The 22,314-nt window shown below is 30.2% G+C and overlaps 8 protein-coding genes across 9 annotated transcripts; 5 read left to right on the top strand and 3 right to left on the bottom strand.

The window, feature by feature from the left end:
- Positions 1-34: 34 nt before the first annotated feature.
- Positions 35-1,052, top strand: LOC141536501 (uncharacterized). Its single transcript, XM_074257066.1, has 2 exons — positions 35-310; positions 739-1,052. The coding sequence occupies exons 1-2, from the start codon at positions 184-186 to the stop codon at positions 951-953; spliced, it is 342 nt and encodes a 113-aa protein (XP_074113167.1). The 5' UTR covers positions 35-183; the 3' UTR covers positions 954-1,052.
- Positions 1,053-1,065: 13 nt separating this feature from the next.
- On the top strand, positions 1,066-4,212 carry LOC141536498 (xaa-Pro aminopeptidase 3). Its single transcript, XM_074257062.1, has 4 exons — positions 1,066-1,256; positions 1,906-2,856; positions 2,921-3,283; positions 3,855-4,212. The coding sequence occupies exons 1-4, from the start codon at positions 1,208-1,210 to the stop codon at positions 4,022-4,024; spliced, it is 1,533 nt and encodes a 510-aa protein (XP_074113163.1). The 5' UTR covers positions 1,066-1,207; the 3' UTR covers positions 4,025-4,212.
- Positions 4,213-5,118: 906 nt separating this feature from the next.
- Positions 5,119-7,952, bottom strand: Paics (PAICS bifunctional enzyme). The gene is made up of 6 exons (XM_074257064.1): positions 7,805-7,952; positions 6,461-6,784; positions 6,032-6,375; positions 5,671-5,946; positions 5,439-5,583; positions 5,119-5,362 (listed from the first exon to the last, which is right to left on the bottom strand). The coding sequence occupies exons 1-6, from the start codon at positions 7,809-7,811 to the stop codon at positions 5,193-5,195; spliced, it is 1,266 nt and encodes a 421-aa protein (XP_074113165.1). The 5' UTR covers positions 7,812-7,952; the 3' UTR covers positions 5,119-5,192.
- Positions 7,953-8,104: 152 nt separating this feature from the next.
- Positions 8,105-14,313, top strand: LOC141536497 (amidophosphoribosyltransferase). Of its 2 annotated transcripts, none has more exons than XM_074257061.1 (8): positions 8,105-8,429; positions 8,648-8,759; positions 9,352-9,615; positions 10,757-11,049; positions 11,128-11,377; positions 11,486-11,722; positions 13,409-13,758; positions 13,842-14,313. In XM_074257061.1, the coding sequence occupies exons 3-8, from the start codon at positions 9,369-9,371 to the stop codon at positions 14,112-14,114; spliced, it is 1,650 nt and encodes a 549-aa protein (XP_074113162.1). In that variant the 5' UTR covers positions 8,105-8,429; positions 8,648-8,759; positions 9,352-9,368; the 3' UTR covers positions 14,115-14,313. The 2 variants fall into 2 exon arrangements, with proteins under 2 accessions (XP_074113162.1, XP_074113161.1); XM_074257060.1 differs by having other exon boundaries at positions 8,509-8,759.
- Positions 14,311-15,844, bottom strand: LOC141536500 (uncharacterized). The gene is made up of 3 exons (XM_074257065.1): positions 15,535-15,844; positions 15,221-15,479; positions 14,311-15,029 (listed from the first exon to the last, which is right to left on the bottom strand). The coding sequence occupies exons 1-3, from the start codon at positions 15,745-15,747 to the stop codon at positions 14,311-14,313; spliced, it is 1,191 nt and encodes a 396-aa protein (XP_074113166.1). The 5' UTR covers positions 15,748-15,844.
- A 121-nt stretch (positions 15,845-15,965) lies between these two features.
- On the top strand, positions 15,966-20,673 carry Mys45a (SDA1 domain containing protein Mys45A). Its single transcript, XM_074257057.1, has 6 exons — positions 15,966-16,119; positions 16,184-16,293; positions 16,521-16,625; positions 18,392-18,490; positions 18,567-20,330; positions 20,415-20,673. The coding sequence occupies exons 2-6, from the start codon at positions 16,207-16,209 to the stop codon at positions 20,613-20,615; spliced, it is 2,256 nt and encodes a 751-aa protein (XP_074113158.1). The 5' UTR covers positions 15,966-16,119; positions 16,184-16,206; the 3' UTR covers positions 20,616-20,673.
- Positions 16,260-18,223, top strand: Orc5 (origin recognition complex subunit 5). The gene is made up of 3 exons (XM_074257058.1): positions 16,260-16,293; positions 16,521-16,625; positions 16,749-18,223. Exon 3 carries the CDS (start codon positions 16,851-16,853, stop codon positions 18,168-18,170), a length of 1,320 nt encoding a protein of 439 aa, XP_074113159.1. The 5' UTR covers positions 16,260-16,293; positions 16,521-16,625; positions 16,749-16,850; the 3' UTR covers positions 18,171-18,223.
- Position 20,674: 1 nt separating the features above from the next.
- Positions 20,675-22,247, bottom strand: LOC141536496 (phospholipase A2-like). Its single transcript, XM_074257059.1, has 5 exons — positions 22,121-22,247; positions 21,886-22,051; positions 21,334-21,493; positions 21,107-21,259; positions 20,675-21,007 (listed from the first exon to the last, which is right to left on the bottom strand). The coding sequence occupies exons 1-5, from the start codon at positions 22,121-22,123 to the stop codon at positions 20,923-20,925; spliced, it is 567 nt and encodes a 188-aa protein (XP_074113160.1). The 5' UTR covers positions 22,124-22,247; the 3' UTR covers positions 20,675-20,922.
- Positions 22,248-22,314: the final 67 nt, after the last annotated feature.

The raw sequence follows: 22,314 nt of genomic DNA, 5'->3' as shown, positions 1-22,314 counted from the left end.
CAGTTTGTTATTTCGGTAAATGACCACCTTTTTGCGTAGCGTTCGCGTTTGTCAATCAATCAGTGGTCGTCAATCAACAAAACAAAATTCTTTGTTTTGACATATCCACATAAAAAATAACAATTATTAATTCTTAAAATATAAAGAAGTAATTGTTGAGGATAATATATAATCTTATTAACAATGAATATGTTTGGAGGAAAAAAAAGTAACCTACCACCTCGACCAAGTCTTCCTCTAGGAGAACAAATTATGGAAGACCTTCAAAATGCAAAATCTAATGATGTCGCATATAATATTAATAAAAATGGTATGTATTAAATATTGACCGTTTGTTTTCTAATAATTAAAATTTTTGTTGATTATCAATCATTTATTCATTAGTTGTTGTTGCAGTCTCTGTAATTTCAACGAGCAGCTGCAATTAATTTTAATTAACAGTGCCTCTAACGGCTAAAATTTTTATTCGTCTGTCAGAGGCGCTGTAATCGTTTTAATTTTTAGCGCCAAATTTAATTGAAAATTAATGACATTAAATTTAGCTGTCGCTTCACAATTTTTTTTAACAAATAAATTATAGCAAAAAAAAATTATTAAAAAAATGGACTTGCAGAAATTTTAATAAATTAAAAATGCAATTTTTTAGAACAAATTTTTTTGTGAAAGAAAATTAAAAAACTGTCAAATGACAGCTAAATTTAATGTCATTAAAAATTGATTTCTATCTTTAAATTACAGATAATAAACAATACAATTTGCATTTCCCGACGGAAGTCAACGATGCTGAAACAATATACCGTCAAGCCCGGAGATATCTAGATGGAATTGAGCAATTGAAAGTACTCTCCGAAAGTCTTAACCAAGAGCAATCAGCTCTTCAAGTCAGTTACGAAGAAATCGTTAAATTAGCACAAGACATTCGTGATCAAGCACAAGCTGTTCTCGTCAAATAATTTATATTCATATTTTGTAATAACATACTATAATTATACTGTTAAAAAATTGACTTTTATCAGTTAAATATTATAAATTTTATTTTAACAAATTAGTAAGACTATTGTTGAGTTTTCAGTTCTAAAATTCGAAATTCCCGCTCAGAATCGCAGTCAGCAGTTCCCAACAACAATTCTCTATTTTGATTTACGTCTTATATTTTCATTTAAACAATTAATTTCATGATAGTGTTTCAAAATTTAAGTTAAAAAAAATGTTCAAATTTATCAAACAATGTCCGAAGTTTCGGTTAGAAAATTTAGGTACGATATTTTTAATTTTTTTAATTTGTACTTTTTTAAAGATTGAAACTAGGTTATACATTTACATTTATTTATTGATTTTAGAAATAATTCTAATTCTAATTATACTTTTATTTTTATTGATTAATAATGCTTTTTTATTGCCTTAATTTATGTAATTTTTAAATAACACTGAAGTTGACAGATATTAAAAATTTTTTTGGAATTTTATAGCAATTGAATTATTAAAAAAAAATTTAATTAAAAAGTTTCACATGTGGAAATTAATAAAAATTACAAGTGAAAATTTTTAGAAGCATTTTTTAATTGTAATTAATTTGTTAAAAAAATTTTTAAATTGACAGCTGACCGCTAACTTCAGTATTATATTTTTAATTATAAAATTTTTATATGAAAATTAACTTAGCAGATAGTTAATAATTTTAAGAATTTTTGTAACAAATAAATTATGACAAAAAAAAATTGACATCCAGAAATTTAAAAAAACTACAAATGCAATTTTGTAAAAATAATTTTTTAGAGCAAATTTATTTGTTAAAAAAAATTAAAAAATTGTCAAGTGACAGCTAACTTTAATGTCATAATTTTTATCTTAAAATTTATTAACAAAAAAGAAGTAAAATTCTAATCAATTATTTTTTTCATACAGGAATACAGCAGTTAGTTGACAATTACTCAACAACAATATCATCAAGCCCAAGTACCCGAAACCAATCAAGCGATCATCACCTACAATTGTACGGTCAACCAACCGCACAAACGCATCCTCACCTTTTAAAACCAGGTGAATTGGTACCTGGAATAAAATTAGATGAGTTTAAAACCCGTCGGACAAAACTAGCTGATTACATTCTAAAAAATTTTTCACCAAAAGATATAAACTCTCATATTATAATAATCCCATCCGCGAGCAAAGTTTACATGTCTGACAAGATCCCATACGTCTTTCGCCAAAATTCAGATTTTTTGTATTTTATGGGCTGTCAGGAGCCTGACAGCGTCTTGGTGATGACAATAGACAGTGATAAGGTGTTATGTACACTATTCGTACAAAAAAAAGACCCCAAGTCTGAGCTATGGGATGGACCGGTGACAGGAATTGAAGCTGCTGCTGAGATGTTCGGAGTTGACCAGTCGCTGCCAATTTCCGACTTTGATTCCTACTTAAATTCACTGGTTAATAAGTACCAGTCTAATGCATCAATCTGGTATGACAATCATGATATTATCCACAAGGAATTTCATAAAAAAATATCTACGTTAGGAATACTAGCGAGTACGGATCGATGTCGGTTGTCCCCGATGTCGATAAAGGATGTTTTTCATCAAATTCGCTTGATCAAGTCACCAGCTGAGATTGAGTTGATGCAGAAGAGTTGCGATATAGCGTCGGAAGCTATTGCCAAAACAATAAAAGTGTCCAAGGCTGGTATGACAGAGCATCAATTATTTGCGACGGTGGATTACGAATGTCGGATGAATGGAGCCGAATTTTTGGCGTATCCTCCAGTTGTTGCTGGAGGTAGAAATGCTAATACCATTCATTATATTACAAATAATCAAATTGTAAATGATGGAGATATGGTCTTGATGGATGCTGGTTTGTACTTTTTTATTTAATTTTAACATAATTTTCCATATCCACTAATTGTCATTTATTTTAGGATGTGAGTACCATGGATATTCATCAGACATAACAAGAACATGGCCTATTAGTGGTAGCTTTAGTCCTCAACAGAAAATTTTATATGAGATAGTTCTCGAAGTACAAAAATCACTTATCAATAAATTGAAACACCTTCCAACCTTGGATGATTTATTTTATAATATGGGCAACTTATTGGGTAAAAGATTGCAAGAGATTGGCTTGATACCTAAAAATTTTTCCCATGATAGATTAACAGCCACTGCTTTTACTTATTGTCCGCATCATGTAAGTCATTATCTGGGAATGGATGTTCATGATACAGGGAAAATTTCACGGAGTATTAGAACGCAACCTGGAATGATTGTCACCGTTGAACCAGGTACTATATACTTATTAATTATTATAGTCATTATTATAATCTATATTATGAAGAGAATAAGAAAAATTTTGTAGCCAGGATAGTCATATGAAATTTCATATCATTCTCACCGATAGTCAATTTATTATGATAAGTATTCGGGCTACATTAAAAAATTATCGATCTCTAGATACATAATTAAGAAATGACCTTGTATCTTGTGAACTATTGATATTTTTAAAAATATAAGCTCACCCCGACATTACACTCATCGAGACCTTTCATTTGAATACCCACATCAATTTTTCATATATTTATATTATATATATAATATATATTCATATATTATATATATGTATATATGAAAAATATATCAAAATGCATGTGGGTACTCCAATGAAAGCTCTTGATGAGTAGAACATCGGGATGAGCTTATATCTTTAAAAATGTCAATAGTTAAGAAAGTACAGTGCAATTTACCAAAAGTCATTATTTAATAAAGCAAAATTTTATTTATAGTTCACAAGTCACGGCAGTCACATAGTGACTGCAAGGTTGCTAGTCGTATTTAAATTAATTAATTTACTTACAGGTATCTACGTTAATCCAAAAAATAAACTAGCACCGCGAGAATTTCATAATCTAGGAATCCGTATTGAAGATGATGTATTGGTTCAAGACGGTGAACCGCTTGTTCTTACACGAAACTGCCCTAAAGAGATATCAGAAATCGAATCGTTGGCAAAGTGCAATGACTCGTAATTAAAAATATTTTTGTGATGATATTTATCAATTTTTAAACAGTTTTTGTTATCAAATGTTTTATTCATACAGTTGCTTAACAGGTAATAATCTTATATTGTAAATTTGTATCCAGTATAACACTACCAGTAACAATAATAGTATTGTATAAACAATTAAAGTAATTATAAACATTTATTCTAAGTGATCTGTAAATTTGTATAAATTATTTTTACATTATTTTAGGAATGTTCTGTTTTCATTGTAAAAATACATCATCTAGTTATAGACTTATAATGTAAATTTGAAAATCAAAAATTGAATATTTTTTTGGTTTACTTTTAGTTAATCTACAGCTCAATTTGATGATAATGTTTACGACGGCAAATGTCTAAAAGTATTAGCAATAAATTATTTAATTAAAGATGAAAGTAATAGAAATTTAATTTTTTAATTTATTACCTGGATGATATAATAAATTGACAGTTTTACTGTTTGAAAATACAGTTGCTTTAGCGAGCACTATTAATTTAAGACAAAATAAATAATTACTCTTTATAAATTACTTTTATCGGTAACCTCAGCACTTGTTATCATTAAACTCATTAAATAAATTTTTTTACAATCTATTAAAGTCGCAAATGATTCAATTTATAAAATATTAATATTTATTATTGTTATTGTTATTATTATTATATTATTTTTTTTTCTTATTCTTTTTTTTACTACTATTGTATTACCACTATTACTGCTATAAAAAGCACCTTTGAGTGCACTTGTACTATTATTATTTTGTATCCTTATGGTCGTCAGGGGACATAATCCTACGATCAATTAAATAAAGCATTACATTACATTATTATTATTATTATTATTATTATTATTATTATTATATAATTATTTTAATTATAATTTTTATAAATTGTTTAAATCGTAAATTTTTATACTAGGGCTAGACAGATTAAAAAAAAATGGTACTCTAATTTCTCTTGATAATCATTGATATTTATTATTATTATTATAGTTATTAATATGAATCATCATAAAATTCTCTAGTAATAATTATAATAATTTCCAAAAATTTATAAAGTAAAAATAAATTGAAGGTAAAAAAATTATTTACATAATCGTTTATTATTTGTGTATTTGCATACTTGAAATTTAAAAATTAAAAATTCGAGCAGAAAAATTATTGAATAGTCAAATCTCTCAACTTCTTATCAGCGTACTTCAAAGTGACAAAATTATCAAGTTGTTTTACGCGAAGACGAGACCAGACAACATGATCATGCAGAGCATGAATTTGAGCTGCTGCAAGAGCTGCGCTCTCAGGATAACGTACAGTAGTACAGCCCAATCCTAAAATAAAATTTCAATAATTAATATTTCCTAAAATAATCTTTAAAAAAAATATTATAATTTTTATAGTTATTACCAGAAGGAACGTTTAATGAAGACCAAATATCTTGGTCGACATTTTCAGTAGTAACAGGTGGGCAATTGATAACCGGGAATGCAGTGTTGCCTGAAAGTACCGGACCTAGTCCATTGCTCCTACCAGCGACTGCGACCAACACAACCTGTGATGATAAAAATAAAGTAATTGTTTATGATTAAAAGCCATCGACCTTTAATCTCATTGATTAGTTATAAATTTATAAACAAACCTTCTCGCCACTGCCTTCGTACTCAGCGAGGATTCTCATTGTCTCAGCAGTGCCTTTATGAGCACTAGTGACTCTCAATTGCGACCTGAGTCCTAGATCAGCAGCATGCTTAGCTATTTTTTTACAGTGTTCTTGGTCTGAAGCCGATCCCATCAAAATAACGAGCATCGGCTTGGTCGGAGGAACAAGATAGTCCAACTGGTCAGCTACCCACTCGAAATTACGCTTGACTGTTTGCAAATCCGCATCAGTAACAGTCGTGAGATTTCTGTAGACCTAAAAAAATTTTAATTTCAATCAATAAGCCAGATATTTAATCATAATCAATTATCACACAAATTTGCTTGGGAAATAAAAATACCTGCTTGTCCTTCATCAATCTTTTGTCTCCAGAAGGCCACAGTCTCCAGGAATCGCTGTCGATGATATCAGAGACCAGAATTTCTCCATCAGCATCAATACCGAACTCTATCTTCATGTCTATCAAAGCACAGTCGCGAGTTGCCCAAGCGCGCTCCAGAATTTCAAAAACAGCAAGAGTCATACGCTGCATTATATCGACCTCATCTTTTCCTATGGTCACTCCGTTCAACTTGAACCCTGCTGATATTATCTGCTGCTCAGACCACTGGGGATCATGGTTGGCGTCGTCTTTGTAGAAAGTTTCCTGAAGCGGAGGATTAAAGCGGTAACCTTCTGGTACTCCTAAAATTTTTTATTTAACACAATTAAATCTAAAAATAATTCATCTTATTTTTTATTAATTCAATTTGTTGTCAGTTATTATTACCTGTGTGTCTTTTGAGAAAACTTCCAGTTGCGAGACGTCTGGTGACCCATTCGATGGGTACCATTTCACATTTCTTTGCTACAAAAGCTTTTTCTCCAGCTAACTTGACAAACGCAGTCTTCAGACCAGCTTTATTCAACAGTTCAAATACTTTAGCGTTAGTCGCTGTGCTGATAGCTGCTTTGCCTTCGAGAACATGGGATTTTACTCCGTCTCCAGCGGTGATTCTGTCTTTGCTCAACAGTAGACATAACGATGGTTCATCAGCAAGTTCATATACTTGCTTTGTTTTTCCTTCGATTATCAACTTTCCTGTTTTGTAACCTTTAAAGTAATTAAACGTATTAATATTTTATTAATACTAGCAACCTTGCAGTCACTGTGTGACTGCCGTGACTTGTGAACTATAAATAAATAAAATTTTGCTCTATTAAATAATGACTTTTGTTAAATCGCACTGTACTTTCTTAACTGTTGACATTTTTGAAGATTTAAGCTCATCTCGATGTTACACTCATCAAGAGCTTTCATTTGAGTACACACATGCATTTTTATATATTTTTCATATATTCATATATATATATATAAATATATAAAATATATGAAAAATTGATGTGGGTACTCAAATGAAAGGTCTTGATGAGTATAACATCAGGATGAAGTTATATCATTAAAAATGTCAATAGTTCACGAGATACAAGGTAATTTCTTAATTATGTATCTAGAGATAGAGGATTTTCTAATGCAGCCTAAATACTTATCATCATAAATTGACTATTGGTGAGAATAATATGAAACCATGAAAAAGCACAACTCCAAATCAAGACTTTTCCAACGATACCAAATTTGACCATAAAAACCTATTTTATCATCTAAATACACTAGCCACAAAATTTTGTTTACTCTCTTAATAATATAGATTAATATAAAAATCTCCAAAAATTCCGATAATAAAATTTCTTGGACTATTTTATTTTTTAAATATTTCATTTAAAAAAAATGAATAAAATAACTATAAAAAAATTTTAATTAATGATTGATGAAAAAGAAACTTAATTTTTTGATTTCAATAATAAGAACTTGATTCATAAAAACAAACAAATTTTTATTAAAAAAAACTCATCTAGACTGTAATAAAATTTTTTGAATTGGTTCCTTCAACGGACCTTTAAATATAAATTCAAAAACTTTCAGTCTAGACTGTACTAACGTACAAAATCTAAACACGTGCTTCTACTCAAAGAAATCAAATACTATCAACCACATAATAAAAATAATAAAAAAGTATCGTAAAAAAAAAAAAAAGTTTCATACTTAAATTACAAAAGATAATTGAAGACATACCTTCCATGTTGTTATAAGTTAATAAAATGCCGGCAAATTGCTGATTCTAGCAATCGGTCAGGTTCCAAGTATCAAGCATATACTAGCCAACTAATACAAAATAACAGTAGTATATTGTACCTCAATCCTCAATATATTTCCCCGCTTTTTCTCGTTCCCTGACCTTCAGCCCCTTCCAATATTCGTATCATAATTATTTCTCCCAAATAATAATGCTCAATATAATTTTTCTCTATCTCTTTCTTGTCGCACCATACATACCCATCTTTGATAGCAAATCAAATTGACTAGATAAATACCATCAAAAATACCAGCCTCTAAAAATATACAAAAAAAAAGTTTAAATTATTATCAATTTATTTTATAATAAAATATTTAAAAATGTGAAGAAATAGCTGTTGATAGCTACATTTTTATTATCAGCTCTTGCAATCCTATTTTTATAATATTTTACTTCAATTAATTTATGTATTATTTATTTTCTTCAGATATGCTCCGAGATTGCAAGAAATATAATCATCAACATTTATTTATAATTTTTTATTAATCAAAATTTGCTGTCAGCATAAAAAAGGACAGAGCGCAGCTTTTAGACATTGGGAAAATTTTTAATAAATTATTATGTGTAAGTATGTATTAATTTTAATATAAAAAATTTATTATATATTATAAATTGAAAGTATATAATATATATATATATATAGATTCATATGTGGTGTATAAAAAGACAAAGTTTTAAAGTAAAAGACGCTGCCACGCTGCGGCACTATATTACTCATTGCTACGGGGGCTACACCACGCAGTTCCTCGATCAAAAATTCTTTATTTTGTATTATTTCATAGACATATTCTCTACAACAAGTTTTGGATAGCACAGAAAGGTATTCTTGGACTATACCAATACAAACTGCGCATTATTTACTTGTCGGTCTACTGGACTCATCTCACGCATGTGGTAAGAGTTTATAAACATAAAATATTTAAATTTTATTTTATTGGAGTTAAATTTTTTTACATTTAATTAATTTAACAAAAAATTACAATAATTATTAATTAATTTTCCGCAACAACAATAATAATAATAATTAATAATAAGTGTCATTATTTTTTTTTTTCACTAGAAAACTCGTTCAATTTGAGGTACAGTCACTCTAAAAATTTTTAATATTTCTAATATCTAAAAATTAAAAATAATTATTTATTGATGAAAAATTTTAAAAATTGTTTTATAAATATTAATATAAATTGTTGATCAATACGAGTGTTTTATTTTTGTAAAATAAATGATGAAATGTTTGTTATCATAAGATTGTGATAGTTAATTATTGACGTACATCAAAAGTTTATTATTAATATTATTATTATTATTATTGTTGTTATTTTAATATCAGAAGTACGTAGGGGGTCATAAGTTTATAAGACCAATAGAGATAATATTTATGGATTAAAAAAACCATGTCGAAATATTTTCAACATCGGAATATTTTCAAACTTTCTTGATAGTTTTCTTCAACAATAAATAACAAACAAATTATTTTATTTCTCAGGCGTGATTCAAGTAAAAATGTCCTGTGATATTAGAGAAGAAATATCTGGAGCTGAATATTCGATGGCTCGATTGTCTCTGGTGAATTCAGGTGCAAATTGTGCTGATATTGAAAATCAGATTGCAAAGAAACCTTACGTAAGAAGTAAAGGTGAGACTCGTGGACAAAAATTGTCAGGGTTGACGCACGAGTGTGGAGTATTTGGTTGTATTGCTGCCGGTGACTGGCCTTCTCCGATCGATGTTGGTCAAGTTATTTGTCTAGGTATGAAATTTAAAAATTAAAACATATTTTATTACCCAAACATTAATTATTTATCATTATCTGATACAGTCAGTTTTTTTAGTGAAATTTATTTATTTTATTTATTTAGTTTTAATGCCAAGGCATTAAGCCGAATCGCAAATTTTATATAGATAGATAGTGTTCAAATAAGTACAATAAATTTTGAAGTTTATAAATTAAATATATAAAACAGATTGCATTAAAAACAAGAATGTACATAATTTTATTATATACATCACGTTATTAGATTATTTTCCAGCATACTAATTTCTAACTATTCATTACTCGATAAAAAATCAAATAATTTAATTTTGAAAGTCTCTAATTAATTTTGATAGTCATTTTATTATGATAACTATTTAGACTGCATTCAAAAATGCTCTATGTCTAGATACATAATTAAGAAATGACCTTTTATCTTATGAAATATTGATATTTTTAAAGATATAAGCTCATCCCGATGTTATACTCATCGAGACCTTTCATTTGAGTACCTACATCAATTTTTCATATATTTATATATATTAGGGTGTGCCAAAATGTGACTTGAAGAACCTTTTAAAATTGGAATTTTAAGTTCCGCTTTTAACAGGGGCTATGTTTGGGCATTTTCTGAGATATTTTGGGGGGAGAGGATTTGATTTTCATATAATTTTCAACGGCAGATTTAATTGGGCATTTCCAGCCAAATTTTGAATTTTCAGCAAAAATGCCCAAACTAAGCTTCTGCAAAAAAATTCTATGAAAATCAAATAAATCCTCTCCCCCCAAAATATCTCAGAAAATTCCCAAATACAGCCCCTATTAAAAGCAGAACTCAAAATTCCATTTTTAAAAAGTTTTTCACGAAAGTTACATTTTGGCACACCCTAATATATATAAATATATAAAATATACGAAAAATTGATGTGGATACTCAAATAAAAGGTCTTGATGACTATAACATCGAGATGAGCTTATATCTTTAAAAACGTCAATCTTTAAGAAAGTACAGTGCAATTTAACAAAAGTGATTGTTATTTAATAAAAACAAAATTTTAATTATTTTTAGTTCACAAGTCACGGCAGTCACATAGTGACTACAAGATTGCTAGTTATTAAATTAATCTTGTAATTTTAGGATTAGTAGCATTGCAACACAGAGGGCAAGAAAGTGCTGGGATAGTAACCAGCGAAGGAATCTGCGCCAAGTCATTCCGCGTTCACAAGGGTATGGGAATGATCAATAACATCTTCAACGATGACAGCATGAAGAAACTCGTTGGTAATCTTGGCATAGGTCATACGCGGTACAGTACCAGCGCAGCTAGCGAGGAAGTAAACTGTCAACCTTTTGTTGTCCATACTGCTCATGGAGCTCTGGCTGTTGCTCACAATGGAGAGCTCGTCAACACAGAATCGCTTAGGAAAATGGTTTGATATAATTTTACATTTACTTTTTGATAATTAAAATAATTATTTAATTTTTTAATTAAACAATTTTTGTACTAGGTACTTGGTAGAGGTGTTGGACTATCCACGCATTCCGATTCCGAATTAATAACACAAGCCTTGTGTCTAAATCCTCCAGAAGGTGAAGTAAATGGTCCCGATTGGCCAGCTCGTATAAAACACCTTATGCAATTAGCTCCGTTGTCTTATTCTTTGGTGATTATGCAGAGAGATAAAATTTACGGTGTAAGAGATCCGTATGGCAATCGTCCACTTTGCATTGGGAAAATTGTTCCAGTAGGTAAACTCGGTAAGAATTATTTTTTATTCAACAAATAATTTATCTACTTTATTGTTTAAATAGTTAATTATTTAAGTAAATTTTTATTTATTTATAAAATTTTATTTATTCATACAGCGGGAAATGATTCGGATGACGATGAAGACGCTGATGGCTGGGTAATTTCATCAGAATCGTGCGGTTTTTTGAGTATCGGAGCGCGGTTGGTTCGTGAAGTATTTCCTGGTGAAATTGTTGAGTTAACTAGAGAAGGAATAAAGACTATTGACATTGTTGAGAGGCCTGATAAGAAAGCTCAGGCGTTTTGTATATTCGAGTATGTTTACTTTGCACGAAGTGACAGTATTTTTGAAGGTAAATATATTATTAAAAAGTAATCTATATTATTAAGAAAATAAGCGAAATTTTGTGGCCAGGATAGTCATTTGATAAAATCGGTTTTTTTTTTTCTGAAATTTAATGTGATTGCAAAGGTCTTAACTTGAGTTTGTGCCTTTTCAAGGTTTCATTTTATTCTTACCGATAGTCAATTCATTATGATAACTACTTGGGCTGCTTTCTAAAATTCTCTATCTCTAGATACATAATTAATAAATGACCTTGTATCTTGTGAACTAATAACATTTTTAAAGATATAAGCTCACCCCGACATTACACTCATTGAGACCTTTCATTTGAGTACCCACATCAATTTTTCATATATTTTATATATTATATATGTAATATCAGAAATACTGGATAGGATATTGATGTTGTTAATATCTAAAAAGGATATCACAGGTCAGGTAATTTAAGTGTTGTGTTTATTAGGAAAGAATACAGAGGTCTGTCTACAATGAATAGTTCTTCAGGACTGTCTTCTCAAGTCCTTTTTCTTAATTACTCTACCTACTACTTGGGCCTCTCATCCCACTCAGTCATACTTTTACAATGCGCAAAATTAACTTAAACTTAAAGTTCCCACGCATTTCCAAAATACTTTTAAAATTCACTCTCACAATTTTACTTACAACAATCTTACCTATCTGTCAAAACATCTGCAAACAGCATGTTCGACGTACTTACTTAAATCTTATAATTTACGATACCCTAAACCCTTGGTTACAAAAGTGAAATCTCTACAGTGATCATAAAACTAAAAAAAATAAGTTACAGACTATTTTTACAACTCTACATATATATATGTCGGATTAACATTGTCAGAGGCGGTAGAATTCAGTGGGCTTGTCGATTCCATATTCGTTTATTTTTACAATAATTAAAATAAAACACTAACTCGTATAAATAATACAGCAGCTATAAATATTTGTAATATAATAAATCGGAGGTTAACTAATTATTGGAATATAATTCTATGGTAAAGCGCTGGGCAATAAGTCTGAGAACGAATACGAGGTCAGCAGGATATACTCAACGTCTCTACTCGAGCAATGCTCAACCAGAACTGCCCATCTAAGTACACTAAGTACTTCTGCAAAAATATTTCGACAGCCCTCATTGTCTGTCGATACCTTTTTACTATCCTGTGACCTCGGCTACGTTTGGTGACCACTGTTACTCCAGACTCAAACCCATTGCCATAATCATAAAAGAACATAATCGGCTTAAGTCATAAATAATTACTAATATTGTATTTTTTTACAATTCTTTGTACAACTACTTAAACGATAAATTAAATATTAGGAATTTCCCTGTCTCTGGGAAAACAGCTCGATGTCATCTCCGACATATATATATATATATATATATATATATATATATATATATATATATATATATATGAAAAATATATCAAAATGCATGTGGGTACTCAAATAAAAGCTCTTGATAAATGTAACATCAGGATGAGCTTATATCTTTAAAATTGTCAATAATTAAGAAAGTACAGTGCAATTTAACAAAAGTCATTATTTGATAAAGCAAAATTTTCGTTTATTTATAGTTCACAAGTCACGGCAGTCACATAGTGATTGCAAGATTACTAGTTTTTATTAAATATATTAATAATTATTATTATTATTATTATAAATTATTTAATAGGTCAAATGGTATATTCAGTAAGAATGCAATGTGGTAGAGTCCTAGCAATTGAATCTCCCATAGAAGCAGACATCGTAAGTTCGGTACCTGAGTCAGGAACAGCTGCAGCACATGGATATGCTCTCCAGTCCAAAATTCCCTTTGCTGAAGTGCTTTGCAAGAACAGATACGTCGGGAGAACGTTTATTCAACCTAGTACGCGGTTAAGGCAACTTGGAGTAGCCAAAAAATTCGGAGCACTCTCGGAGAATTTTAAAGGAAAAAAACTCATTCTTATTGATGATTCAATAGTAAGAGGAAATACTATTGGTCCTATCATAAAACTTCTGCGAGATGCTGGCGCTAAAGAAGTAATTTTTTACCTTTTATTTCAATTTTCAACACTTGAAATTTTTAAATATTAATTATATGTTCTTTTATGATTACTACGTAGGTACACATACGAATCGCATCTCCACCACTGAAATACCCATGCTACATGGGAATAAATATTCCAACTCGTGAAGAGTTAATAGCAAATAGACTGGACAGCATAAAACTCGCTAAGCATGTTGGAGCAGACTCACTGGCGTATTTATCTGTCGACGGACTCGTGGCTGCTGTCAGGAACGGGATGGATAATCGCCACAGTAGTTACGTCGGTCACTGTACTGCTTGTTTGACTGGCGATTATCCAGATGAACTGCCCAGTGATCTTGTCTGGTGAAAGAAACTTAAATTTATACCCGGAGCTTTTTATAATTAAAAATCAAAATATTTAAATAACAATAAAACATTCCAAGTTTTGCAGCGCAGCTAATAATAATAAGCTAAGCCAGAACTTGTAAAATAAAATATTTCTTTGTATCAAATTTACAAATAATTGTATATAAATTACTTGATATAAAAATGAATCTTTTTTATTATGTCTCCGAAATTGTTTTTTCATCTCTGGCTTTTTTCTTCAGTCGATCTGTGATTTCTTTCATCTTTGCCTCGCGTTTTTTCTCCTTCTCTGCTTTTTTATCTTCAATAGTATCCGATGATTCGGAATTGTTTATCTCCTCTTCATTCATGTCAGTGTCATCGTTTTCATTATCACCATTATTATCATCATCATTAAGGGGAGTGTCTTGATCCATCGGTGTTTCGTCATTAGCCAGTAAACAACTAGCCACAATATCATCTGGATCTCGATTTAAAATTTCAGCAGCCTCGTTTTCGTCAATATTATCTTCATTGTTCTCGTCGCTACTTTGCTCAGGTTTTCTTGTTGGTTCAACTTCATCACGTTTAAGTGATTCATCATCAGAGTCAGAGTCAGCTTCTAGTTTAGGATTAATCCAGGGAACGCTGTCTTTGGATGTCGATGGTCCTGGATCAATTACCGTCAGCCCTTGGTTGATCTCTCTGTATTTACTTTTATAATTAGGTTTGGTATTTTTATCATTCGCAATACTGGTTAAGTCAATTGGAGGCTCGTTAGGATTTTCAATGTTCAATGCATATGGCATGTCATCGTCTGATTCCGAGTTTAATTCAATACCTTGTCGTCTTTTTTCTTCACGTTGTTTTTGCTTTTCTATGTATTCGTCTAATGCGTTCATCCGCTCGTTTCTTTTTTCTGTCCATAATTTTAGAGCTGTGAAAAAAATTTTTAATTTCATAAATATACAATTAAAATATTTACGAAAAATTTTTATACTACTCAACAAAATTTAAGGAATGAAATTTTAAGGGAATTTTTCTATTCTCTTAATTTTTGTGAATAGTGTATTATAAATAAAAGTAAACTCAAACTTATGTAAATAAAAAATTTGATAATGTCCTTACCATTTTTTTGATAATCAGGTGGAATTCCGAAGTCTTGAATAGTTTTCATATTAGGCATACAACTTGGATGTTCAGAATTCCCTAAGACTTCAACTCTCGGCTTAACAAAAATTCTTTTCATCTTGAGAATTTTATCAACTTTACCGAAATACTTAATATTATTTGCCTTGTCAAAAACTGGATCATCAATGACTGCATTAGGGTCTTTCTTGAAGAATAAACTCGTTCCTACATCATCCTCATACGTTCCTTCATAATGCTAAAACAATAAACTGTTATGTACTTTTTGTAACAAAACAACAAATAAAAATTACCTTTCCGTTGACCTGCATAATCGGATGCTCCATGTCTAAACCAATCATGTCTAGTTGGAGTTTTTCATTGCAAAAGATAGTAGACTCTGATGTACCTTCAAATTCAACGTAGACTAAAATATCTTCCTCTTCTGTTTCATCACAAACGTCATCATCATCAACATCATCTTCCATTTCATTTTCATAGGTAACGAATTCTTCTTGATTATTCATTTTAATTTTTTAAATATTAAATAAATTATTATTTATCCGTCATCTGAATGAGTTTTAACCTATAACTTAGCCGACAAAATTGTAAACAAAATTTTTATATGATAGGTGACAACACGTGGTGAAATCACGTGACTTTAAATGTAAATCTACAATTTTGTGTACTAGAATTCAAATTTGCGCGCGCAAATTTGAATTCTAGTAAATTATTAATTCGGCATGTTGTCAGTCTGACTAGTTGACTGCAACTCGTATTTTCATGTGAGCGACAGGCGCGACGCCATCATAAAATAATTCCGCCAAATTCATTTACAACACGCGCAAATGAGCGCGTGTTTCTTTTCTAATTGAGAGGTTAAGTTTATCTTATTAATGGTAAGAATAATAATTAAAAACCACTAAGTTTTATTTATTTATTAAAATAATTTATTTATTTCAGTTTGAAAATTTGTCAAATATAAAATGGTTCGACATAATAATCAATTGGCTCATAATTTACCCCAACTTCAAAACTTGATAAAACGTGATTCAGAGTCATATAAAGAAGAGGTAATTTATATTGTTATTATTTTTAACAATTAGTTTTTATTAAATAAATATAAGAATTTTTTTGGTTTTTTTTATTTTTTTTATTTTTAAAATAATTATTAAACTAACAGATCAGAAAATTTTTCGTATTTTACAATATACTTATTCAAATATTTAATTTTTTTTTCTTAGCAATTAAAAAACTTTTTGTGTATAAGAATAAAAATAATAATTAATTTTCATTTCAGTTCCTACAACAATATAGCCATTACAAATCAATATTAGAAGTATTCCGTCTGACCCCAAGTGAATTCAACAAAAGTCTTGATGAATTGCTTATGTTTCTAGCCCAGGTAAAAATAAACCCAAATATTTATTTATCCAATAATCTAAATAATATTTACAAAACTAAAACCAGTAGACTTGATTATGAAAAAAACAAAAGTATATGAGAAATATTTTCGTTTCTCTTTCAGGTATAAAAAACACGTAGTCAAGGAAAACTACTGATAATAACTCATACTATTAATAATAATTAATAAAACTAATTTAATCATCGTAATTATAAGTTTAAAAAAATGGAGGAGTGTCTAAAGTACATGCGTGACAGGATTCTCTGCCGAGATAAAATAATTAGTTTGTTATACTCGCTGATTGGCGATAGCGATCAACCAATGCCGCAAAGTTTGTTTATATACGGTCACTTGTCAACTGGAAAGTCTCTGCTCGTAGAGACTCTGCTCAAGCATCTCGCTTACAGACACTCTGTGATCAATTGCATCGAGCATTCCAGTAGCAAAAGTTTGTTCGAGTACATCTTGAATGACATAAAAAATTACGGCAACGAAAAATCACTAGATGATTTTAAAAATAATCTCAAGTGTGACAATCTGATGACTTTTATTGATCATCTTCAGTCAATCCAGTCTGATAGTAACATCAATAGTCCAATTGTTATAATATTAGATAAAAGCGAGCGTTTGCGTGATATGGATTTAAATTTACTGCCGGCATTTTTGCGTCTTAAAGAGCTTACTAAATTAAATATCCTTACGATATTAATCAACGACATTGTTTGGGACAAGTATTTCATAAAAACAGGAATACCTGACCCTATAAAAATATTTTTTCCTCAGTATACATTCGAGGAAGTCGCCGAAATTTTGTATCTTTATCGACCGGATGATTTCAGAAGCGAGACATTTTACAAAAATTATATAAACTTATTTTTGTCTGTATTTTTCCGCTTTTGCCGTGATATAAATGAGCTTCGTTATATGTCAATGCTTAATTTCAACAAATACGTTGAGCCGATCACTCTAGGCCAGTGCAAAGAAAACGATGTAACAACTCTCTGGCGTAATATCTCGAGCACACTCAAAGCTAACTTAGAAGTTATTTATCTCCGTGTATCAACGGACGATTTTACTGAACGTACTCAACTGTCGCAAGAAATAGAGTCGACTACTAAGCTAGCTTTGAGTTTTGAACTGCCGTTCTACGCAAAATTCATGCTTATCGCCGCTTATTTAGCTTCTTACAATCCTCCAAAGGAGGACAAACGTTTGTTTGTTAAAGCTAGTGATAAGAAAAAGAAACGTCCTAATATTAATAAAAAAAAACGCATTACTATGTTCACCCACACTGGGCCACGAACTTTTCCACTAGATCGGATGCTTGCTATTTTTTGCGCTATTTCCGAAGAAAAAATAGATATTAATGCCAATTTGCTCGCTCAAATACCGACTATGTGTCAGTTAGGTTTATTAGCAACAGTAGGGGACAATAATTTAGATGAACCGAAATTTAAATGTTGCGTTAATCTTGATTTTGTCACTGTTATTTCGAAAAAAGTCGGGTTTAATATTAGAAATTATTTGTATGATTTTATTCATTAATTTATTTTTATTTATAATTTTTTTTTTTAATAAACACTTTGTATCAAATTAAATTTATTATTTATTATTTTTGTTATTGTTTTTGATAAAAAAATTATGATATGTAAATTTTTATCAAAAATATTAAAAAAAAAAAAAAAAAAGTTTATTTTTTAATATTATAGTAAAATTATTTAATAGGTATATTATTATATTTAATTAAAAGTAATTATTTTATTTAGGTGTCTCATTGTTATACAGCTGAATTGGTTTCATATCCACAAGAATTAGTGGATATCCTTAAAACTCATGCTACAATACTTGATCCTGATATTCGTATGGTAAATTAAATTATATTTTATTATTATTTTCTTTTATCAAAATTAAAATACTAAAAAATTTTTTTTCAACTTCTAGACATTATGCAAGGCGTTAATACTCCTAAGAAACAAAAATTTACTAACGCCTACAGCACTACTGAGTTTGTTCTTCGAGTTGCTAAGATGCGAAGACAAAAATCTCAGAGAATTCCTCCAAAATCACATAATATCAGACATAAAAAATCTGAACAGCAAGCACAAAAACTCCAAAGTAAACACCGTTTTGCAGAACTTCATGTTCAATGCATTGAAAGATTCAAATGCGCGTCCAGCTAAAATGTCTGCAGACATAATGATTGAGCTGTATAAGAAGAATATTTGGAATGACGCTAAAACAGTAAATGTTCTGGTAACAGGGTGTTTTTCAAAAATAACTAAAGTGATGGTGACTTGCTTGAAGTTCTTCTTGGGATCTGACCCGGACGGGAAAGAAGAGAACAGCAGTGACAGCGAAGATGATACACCGGACTTGAAAGGAGTTATGATGGCCAATAAGGTCAATAAGAAAACTAAGAAACGTGAAAAGCAGCTGAAGAAAGCCAAGCAATTGTTTGCGAAAGCAAAGAATAAGAAATCTAAAGCACCGCAGTTTAATTTTTCAGCACTGCATTTGATCCATGACCCACAAAGTTTTGCAGAGAAGCTCTTTGTGCGTCTGAAAAAGAACAATGATCGGTTTGAAGTAAAACTGATGACTGTAGAGGTGATTTCTCGAATGATAGGTCTTCACAAGCTATTTTTGCTTAATTTTTACCCGTATTTGGTGAACTTTTTGCAACCTCATCAACGAGAGGTTACAAAGTTACTCCAGTGTCTTGCTCAAGCTTCACATGAGTTGGTACCACCGGATGTAATGGAGCCTGCTGTAAAGAAAGTGATACATTTTTTTGTAAATGATTCCAATTCTAGCGACGTTATTGCTATTGGATTGAACGCAGTTCGCGAGATCTGCTCTCGGTGTCCTCTAGTGATGAGCGAAGACATGCTCCAGGATTTGGCGATGTACAAAAATCACAGGATGAAGAGTGTCATGATGGCTGCGAGGTCGCTGATTTCACTGTTTAGGGTAACGATGCCGGAGTTGCTGCACAAAAGGGATCGTGGAAAGCCTACAGAAGCTACTGTTGCTTTGGAACCTCTTCAATATGGCCAGGTTGATGCTAAAGATTTTGTTCCGGGCGCTGAAGTTCTTTTGAAACCGGCCAAGGAGCACAGTGATGACAGCGATTTTAGCGATGATGATGATGATGATGACAGTGAGGGAGAATGGGTGGATGTTAGTCATGATGAAGATGAAGCAGATGTTGGTGATGGTGATGATGATGATGATGAAGAAGATGATGATAGTGAAGGTAATGAAGAAGATGAAGAGGAAGAAAGTAATGAAAAAAAATCCGAAGATAAAAAATCAGTAAAAAATACTGAAGAAAAATCTTTAGTTATTAACAAAGATAGTGTGCCTAAAAGAAAAAAAATAGAAAAACCTAAAAAAAGAACGAAACTAGATAGAAAAAGAGATAAACAAGAAAGACTTGCCAGAATGAAGAAAGCTAAAAAAGAAGAATTTACGGCTGAAAAGAAAGAAAAAGCTGCACAGATTTCTCTTGAAAAAATATTGACTGATGAAGATTTCAAAAGGATTGACGCAGCTTTGATCAAGCAGCAAGTAACTGGTGCCAAGCGGGGAACTAAGAGACCTTTGGTAGAAGAACCTAAGGGTGAATTAGTTAAGCTTGGGGATATTGAAAATATTTACAAGAAACGGAAGCATGATAAACAAGCTAGGATTGATAGTATTAAGGTATGTATTTTTTTTAATTACTCACGCTATAGAATTATTTATAAGTACTATTATTTTATGAAATTTTTATTTTTTGTTTAACAGGAAGGAAGATCTGACAGAGAGAAATTCGGGTACAAAGACGGTCGTCAAAATCCGCTTTGTAGTAAAACGAATCGAGAGAAGAAGAAGACAAAGGCTTTCCAGATGATCAAGCATAAGGTGAGAGGTAAAGTTAAGCGGTCCTTTAAAGATAAGCAAGCGGCGTTGAGGAACCACTTGATTCATCAGAAAAAAATGAAATAGGTATATATTTTTGTGTAAAGATATATAAAAAATAAATGAAGATATTTATACACTATAATGGGTTTTTTAATTGTTGGTATGTACAGTCTTTTAATTAGAAGTATTTATGATACCTGATGGGTAAGAAGAGTATTAGTAGTTGAAGTTTAATTAGTTATTGATAACCTGACCTGATAGCTAAACCTCTTTCTAATTGGATTAATGGAAAATTAAAAGCTGAAATCGACGAGTTTTTTTTTTCAATACGACTGTAATACATACCTCAGCACTTTGTGCTCGAGGCATGCAATTCTGGAATTAGCTTCATTCAATATAATTTATTATCTCTCCACTGCCACGTTGGAAGTGCCCAAAAATCAACTTCATACTCGACGCATTTTCTTCTGATCATGCTATGGTTATAAATAAGTAATTAATTATATATATTATTCTATATTTAAATTATTTGTGATAAATAATAAATGATAAGTGATAGTGATAATTTTAATTACCCTTGATGAAGGACGCATTCTTTGATCGGATAGTCGTATGTAAAACAAGGCGGTGCTAGAAGATTGAAATACTTCTTGCCTATTTGTAATGACACCATAGTTGACACTCTTTTTAAACAATCATAAAATTTTTGATCGCAGTCGCAATGTGAACTGTTGTTCAAGAATAATTTATTAATTTTTGATTACAGTGATGGAAAGAATTTTTTTTTAGAGAAAAGAATTACCGAGTGAATGGTCCATCATTGTAGATATTTGATAATTGTTGACCGGGAGCTAGAGTTAGAGGACATTGGTCGTGTTCTCGGCAGCAAGCATCAGTATATTGAAATAGACCTAAATCTCCGTCACTGTTGGCTAGAGAACCAGCGCCACACCAAAATGTTCCTTTTCAAAAAACGATTAATTTATTAGCACTTGATTTAATTATTTGTAATTTAAATTTAATGAATTTAACAGACATCTCATCATTTTTTAGATTTTTATAATAAATTTTAATGAAAAAAATTCCAGATGTGGAAATTTAAAAAATTAAAAGTGAGAATTTAAAAAAAAAAAATTTGTAATAATCCTTATGTAGATTAGTCTTGTTTTTTTTTTTTTTTTTTTTTTTTTATAATTCTATTCATATTAAATTCTCTTAAAAATAAAAATTCATTTTTTTTATTACCAATATGTACAAAGCCGATTGGCATTTAAATAAATAAATAATTTATTTGTTATAAAAATTTCAATAATTATCAGATGTCTGCTAATTTTATCATTATTTTTTTTTCTACCAGGATAAATTTGATAAAAAGGTGAACTTATCATCGAACGCATTTTTCTAAAAAAATTAGTCCGGAAATTGCTTCTATTCTTATGGAATATTCCAAAACTGTCAGTAACAGTAAATCCTTGAAATGCAATTGACAATATTAGAGCTAAAATTATTAGATTGAAGATCTATAAATAAATTAAAAAAATTAAAAAATTGTGAATTAATGAAAAAAAATTTTTTGAATAAAAACTTGCCATTCTTCTTGATGAACCGAATTCCAGACAAAAAGATAACGATAATTAAAACAATAAACTTTTGATTGTAGGAAGGCGTTCCCACGAAGTAAAAATAAAGACTGAGCTCGATTTATTTAACTTCAAGTATTTATAAGAATTATAACTTCTTTGTTATGTCAATCAATTAAATATATTTCTAATTGTTGGATAAG

This window comes from Cotesia typhae, unplaced genomic scaffold (assembly GCF_013202065.1).
Source record: "Cotesia typhae breed Kobodo isofemale line unplaced genomic scaffold, CoteBio_Ctyphae scaffold_152, whole genome shotgun sequence".
Taxonomy (NCBI): Eukaryota; Metazoa; Arthropoda; class Insecta; order Hymenoptera; family Braconidae; genus Cotesia; species Cotesia typhae.
Note: the sequence above shows the minus strand (reverse complement) of the source record. Positions and strands in the feature narration are given on the sequence as shown.